Genomic DNA, 6,357 nt, shown 5'->3' with positions numbered 1-6,357 from the left:
CAATATGCTCTACTTGTCTAATTGGAGTTTTGCTATGTCTATGCTTCACATGACCAAGCCACCTCAATTCCCCTTCTCTCAACTTATAACTGAAAATTTTGATTCCTCTAAATCCTAAAGGGATGTATAGGCAAAATTAAATTCATGCACATTTTTTTAATTTTTTTTTAAATTAATTTCATCTCTAATTTTTAATAAGTTCAAGTTTTTGCTTATTAAATTTTTCTTAAAAATAAATTATTTTTATTCTTATTTTTCTTATTTTATTTTGATTGAAAGATTTCTAAGAAAAATTAAAATATTTTAAATATAACTTAAATTCTAAATCAATAAAATTTTCCTTTAATTTTTTTCTTTAAGTCGCTCTTAAACCGCCCCTAAATCATTTTCAAACCGTCTTGAACTGTCATTTTTCGAACCGTCCTTTAAACTGTTTTAAACCGGGACTCAAACTGGAATCGGCGGTTCAAGAACCATATTTCAAACAGTCCTATGACAATTTAATTCAGGTTCATAATTTAATTGAACCTGAACCGACGGTTCAAGAATCGTAACCAGCGATTCCTGAACCGTAGCCACCCCTGAACAGCACAATCAATTCCCTATTATTCACCAAAGCAAGAACAGCACACGAAACGTGGCGCTTTTCTTTCACTGGACACTGGTCAAAACTCAAAACCCTCGTCAAAAATTTTCAAAAACCGCTCATTGCATCACTGTTTCTGCTAGCACCAAACATCTATCAGAAAGTCCCCTGTTTTATGTCCGATGGCTGTTACCCTGATATCAACAACTAGCTTCCTCAACCTCAAGAAACCGGAGGCCCATCTCCATCTTCGCTTCCCCCATTCCAAATCTACTGTCATTTCCACCAGAAGATTCGCGCCAATGGCTGCCCTGACAACAGCTCCTACTATTGGTCTATGTGACACGTTCTCCAATCTGAGAAAACAGGGCAAAGTAAGCACCTCATTATCTTTTTCATTGTTTTTTATATGGGTTTTTTTTTCTGTTACTTGGCGGAATTGGTTATTGTTCTTGGGAGTTGTCATTTTGATATTGGAGAGATAAGAGTGTAGTTCGTTTAGTGATGAGAGGAATTTGGTTTGATGGGATCTGAATTTGGAAAGAAATGGGAAATGTGTTCGTGGTTTGGCAGTTGATTTCCTTTATATACTAATTTCAGACGTCCATATAGTGGAGGTCAGAGATGAATTGTGTAATTATAAATGGATTACTCGTTTTTCATTGCTGGTTATTGATAATTAAACATGGAATAAAAGAACAGCTTAATTGGATTAAATTGACAATATTACAAGATAAAACGCTTAATTCATTGGATGGCCCTATAAGTTAATCCACAGGGCATAATTTGCTGTGGGAAATATGGAATGTTTTCATCTAGCTTTTGAGTGCTTGTTGCAGTTCGTTGAAGAAGGCAAAAATGAAACCCTGGAGCTCAATTGCTCTGCTCTAATATAGTTTGCAACCTTATAAAACAGGCTAATCTCTCTGTACAACGGATTTGGCCATCTGTTTTCCTTTTATTTAGTTGTCGAAAGTAAAGGCGTTAATTAATCTAGTGATTCTATGATGCTGGTCCTTGAATCCAAATATTATACGGGAACAGCCAGAATTAGGGTCGATAACAGTATTTTTGGATGTCCAAAAGGGAATACTTTCTGGCTTTGGGGAACAAGGAGGGGAGAAGAGTGAGAATTAGCATTAGGATTCATATGGTGGGGGAAGTTAAAAAGGAATTATTGTAATATCTTATAATCTTGTTTTAAGATTATATGTTTGTGTGAAGGTGGCATTCATTCCATACATCACAGCTGGTGACCCTGACCTTTCAACCACAGCAGAAGCCTTGAAGGTGCTGGATTCCTGTGGATCTGACATAATTGAATTGGGTGTTCCTTACTCTGATCCACTGGCAGATGGTCCTGTTATTCAGGTCTGGTTGATACTTTGTCCTCGTTGAGCAAATTTTTGTTCCTAATTTTCTTACAAATTTCTCTAATTTTTTAGGCAGCAGCTACTCGTTCCTTGGCAGGAGGGACCAATTTTGATGCAATCACGTCAATGTTGAAGGAGGTAAGACCATCATATGATACCATGTAATTAATCTGCTGCAGTGATATTTAGATAGATTTATGGCTGTTGTATCATTGAAACACATAATTCTTAGCCTAAAGCAAACACCAGCTGTCAAATAATTACCAAAGTTGTCAGAATCGGTCCGGTTTATGTTTAAAACCCTCATTTCAGAAAACTAGAGTTGATACGTGTGAACTGGCTAGTTAACCAGCAACCTAGTCAACCAGGTCCTGCTCAGAAGAGATAGACCAATCCATCTTCATGAAAAAATTTACACTGCTTGCAGGGATGGTGATTTGAACCAATGACTTCATGGTAGACATGGCTGGTGTTCCGGTCTGGGCCAAAATCGCTGGTTGCGGTTCAAGGGTTAGGGTTAACAGGGATTGGACTAAAGGGTCCTGGTTTTTGTCCAGTTTTGATTAAATCCAACGATTAAATTTTTTTTAAAATGAAAAAATAGGTTTTGGCCCGGAATGGTACCGACCAGTATTGGTCTAGTTTTGATCAACCCAGGTTGGACTAGCCCTGTTCAGGTTCCAAAGTAGACCGTGGCTATGATTGCTTCATGGGTCACCCGATACCTTACAAAGTCAACCACTTGAACTAACCTTATAGTTGTGTACCTATGTTCCAAAATATATATATCTCTTATTCCAGACTAATTATTTTATTTTATAATTTTGTTATCAAATTATTTTACATCAATTAAATTATCATATATAAAATATATTAAAATTCTATTTATTTTTATTTTTATGATAAATAAAATTAACTTACTATTTCTTGTATTATAAAACATTGGTAATTTTAAATTTTAAATCTTAATAAAATTTTAAAATAATTTATGAAGACAAATTTAGTTTATTCAATTTTTTATAGCATTATTTAATAATTTACTTATAAAATTTAACAAAGTCTATGAATATAAATTTATAATTTTTACTAAATTTACTTATTGCTTGTATATTAAAATAGTACGTGATATTTATTTGAATTAATTCTCGTTAAACCCTGGTTAAACCTTAAACCCATGAACCTTGGCCTTCACCGGTTCAAAGGCAAGCTGTGTTTGAAAACCTTGGTAATTACATCAGTCAGATTCATGACTTTAAATTATAATAACACACCCAGAAAAATTCACTAGATTTTTTCTCCCTTTCCTCCCCCTTTTCTTTAATTTAAGGAACTAATTAAGTATCTCTAGTTACAGCTTCATGCTAATTTATTTTTTGATTTAACTGTCCTTATACCACTTCACTTGTTCACTGTACAGGTGGTTCCACAATTATCCTGCCCAATTGCTTTATTTACATATTACAACCCAATATTAAAGCGTGGAATTGAGAAGTTTATGTCCACCGTAAAAGACATTGGTGTACAGGGTAATACACAAATCTTATATGCTTAAGGTTTTGTGCTTTTTAGCATCATGGCAGTCAAGTCTACATGATAATCTTTAACCAAACCAGTGTTATTAAATGCTAGGGTGATGCAGGTTGGATGCCCTACTTACCTAAATTGTTGTGCATGTAGTCAGTAAAATTTACTCCACTTAAAGACTATCTTGTCTTTCTTAGCATTCATTCAACACACTTCATTAACATTATTTGTCTACGACTACATCCTCTGCTAGGCTTTTTGTTAGCTTTTATGAGTGCTTCAAGTCCAAGCTGTTATTTGTGTCTTCTGTGTGACTTGACCTACTCCTAATTCACAAACAAGTTGTGTTGGGGGTTGCTTTTGCAATATGCCAATACCTTAAATCAATATCATGTGTTGGATGATGTCTTCTTGGAGAAGGGGGAAAACTGACTTATACTATGATATATGTTAATCTGAACAATTTGGGAAATGAAAATCACTTGTAGATATAGTGTGAATTGGGATTCCTAAATTATGTTTTCTGTTTTCATTTATTTTTTATGTTAATCCTGGGTGTCATATAATGTTATTATTTGAATGCTCCCAAACTTGGTCTCAGGACTTGTTGTCCCAGATGTACCTCTAGAGGAGACTGAAGTTTTGAGCAAGGAAGCTGTCAAGAACAATATTGAACTGGTTTGTATTTCACTCGTACTTTTGTATATATGTCCATTTTTATCTATTCATATTTATTAGCATACCACTTGGAGTAAGAGTGAACTTGTTTTTGCTTTACCAAAAATTTAAAAACATGGACATCTATGGTTGGTGGTAGATTGACGGTGATAGTGTTATAGAATGAAAGCATTTTTTCTTTGTTTTTTTAATCTTCTTTAAATTTCTTGAATGTTGACTTAATTGTGCACGCTGGTTGTTACCTAATTATTATCATTTTAAGGTTTACCTTGAAAGTTACGTCTTTGTCGGCTGATGATTAAAAAGGGATGCATGCCTGTGGTGTGGTGCATGGTGATTATAGGTTTATATCTTAAGTTAATTCTGCAGGTTTGAATTGTTAGGCTTTCTGGTGAAATCAATAATGAAAGTCAAGCACTCTCTTTTTTTTTTTTTTTTTTTTCGTGCTGCTTTAAGAATAGGCACAGTTGATTTTACATTTCCAAATTGCTGGTGGCTAGGTACTTCTTACAACACCGACTACTCCTGTAGAAAGAATGAGAGCCATTGTTGAAGCATCGGAGGGATTTGTGTATCTTGTAAGAGTCTTTAGAGAGTTTATTCTTTATCATGGTTGAGTTATAATACTAAGGAAGATGGAATGGTTTTTGATGTAGCATATTCTATGACTTCTCCATTTATTTTGGAATTATAGGTCAGCTCAGTTGGAGTTACTGGTGCCCGTGAATCTGTAAGCAACCGAGTTCAAACCCTTCTGCAGGATATTAAAGAGGTCTGTCTTTATAATCTTATAACAGCTTTTGATAGATGACACTGGTATAGCGATTTCCAAACTTCAGTGGAATAATCCACTTTTAAATAGGACATTGGCAATTTTTTTGGACTAAAACCCTCAACATAAAATTGGGTTGTGCTTGGTGCATTGGTCATTTTGGCCTCTCGAGATTTAGAGTAATGGATTGGATGATAGGATTAGTGTTTGGGAGAATTTGTTATCCAATCTAATCCTTCTATAAAGAACTTTCTTCTCAACTTAGAATCCTACTAATAAATGGCAAAAAAATCAATTAATTAATACAATGCTTAATCATAAATCTGACGTCTATTGAGATGGATGGATTATATTGGACAATTCTGATCTGCTCAATGAGCAGTGGTATCGACACAATCTGATATGCTTTAAAGCAAATATCTTTAATCATTAGTGACCACTTAATGATTCTCTGAACTAAATGGATTTAATCACATCTGCCTCATGCCACCATTTTTACCACAACAGGCAACAACTAAGCCCGTAGCAGTTGGCTTTGGCATATCAAAACCTGAGCATGTGAAACAGGTTAGTCCTCTGACATAGAAAGATTGATGATGGCCATGGGTTTTCCTGTTGGGTTTATGCAGCACCGTCAAGCTAGATATTTATTACCTGCTCTTTTATTGCAGGTAGCAGGATGGGGTGCTGATGGTGTCATTGTTGGTAGTGCTATGGTGAAGTTGTTGGGTGGAGCAAAATCTCCCGAGGAAGGGTTGAAGGAACTAGAAAATTTAACCAAATCTTTGAAGTCTGCACTTCCTTGAATAGAATTTTATGTGATTACTGGAAGTTTGTGAGTCTTCTTTTCAACAGTGGCATAAATATTAATTATAATAATGTATGCTTTTCCTTTTCCTTTTTTTTTTTCGGGTTTTATAGCTCGAGGTTGCAAGCTCTCCTTGAGGCAGCCTAAGGCACTGAATAATGTAAAATACATGCGCTTTTCTGTGAACTCAAGTTGAGCTACACCATCTACCAAATATCCACAATTCTCTTTCCAGAATTTCATGAACTCCTTGGTGCATTTTATATTTCTGCTGGCCGCTACCTGAAAAAGCTCAGCGCTATTACCAAGTTGATAGAGACAAAAATCTCAGTAAAAAAAAAAAATTGTAAATAGTAACTATTTTAAATTGGATTGCTATTTATAGATTTGATTTATATTTAAATGTGGAATAATTTTTCACAAAATACTAATTTTATAATTTTTTTATTAAATTTTAGAAATATACAATAATTATTATATCAAATAAATATTTTTTAAATTAATATCACATAAATAAAAAATAAGTATTTCATTTAGAGATTTTAATAGGTTTGATATTTTTGGGCATTCATTCTGATCCAACCATATAATGATAATTTTAAATAGCATGTATGGA

At 34.2% G+C, this 6,357-nt stretch overlaps 1 protein-coding gene across 1 annotated transcript; it reads left to right on the top strand.

Moving 5' to 3' along the window:
- Window positions 1-590: 590 nt before the first annotated feature.
- Window positions 591-5,987, top strand: LOC110665451 (tryptophan synthase alpha chain). The gene is made up of 9 exons (XM_021825583.2): window positions 591-960; window positions 1,811-1,957; window positions 2,032-2,097; window positions 3,377-3,485; window positions 4,085-4,161; window positions 4,662-4,739; window positions 4,856-4,933; window positions 5,441-5,500; window positions 5,605-5,987. The coding sequence occupies exons 1-9, from the start codon at window positions 769-771 to the stop codon at window positions 5,737-5,739; spliced, it is 942 nt and encodes a 313-aa protein (XP_021681275.2). The 5' UTR covers window positions 591-768; the 3' UTR covers window positions 5,740-5,987.
- The last annotated feature ends 370 nt before the right edge of the window (window positions 5,988-6,357 follow it).

This window comes from Hevea brasiliensis, chromosome 9 (genome assembly GCF_030052815.1).
Source record: "Hevea brasiliensis isolate MT/VB/25A 57/8 chromosome 9, ASM3005281v1, whole genome shotgun sequence".
NCBI lineage: Eukaryota > Viridiplantae > Streptophyta > Magnoliopsida > Malpighiales > Euphorbiaceae > Hevea > Hevea brasiliensis.
The sequence above is the reverse complement of the archived record's forward strand: the minus strand, read 5'-3'. Positions and strand labels throughout refer to the sequence as shown.

Excerpts from the sequence above, each read along its gene's own strand:
- LOC110665451 (XM_021825583.2), top strand. The coding sequence starts at position 769 with ATGGCTGTTACCCTGATATCAACAACTAGCTTCCTCAACCTCAAGAAA. Across the intron at positions 3,486-4,084 it reads AAAAGACATTGGTGTACAGG|GACTTGTTGTCCCAGATGTA; the intron begins GTAATACACAAA and ends ACTTGGTCTCAG. Across the intron at positions 4,162-4,661 it reads TCAAGAACAATATTGAACTG|GTACTTCTTACAACACCGAC; the intron begins GTTTGTATTTCA and ends GCTGGTGGCTAG.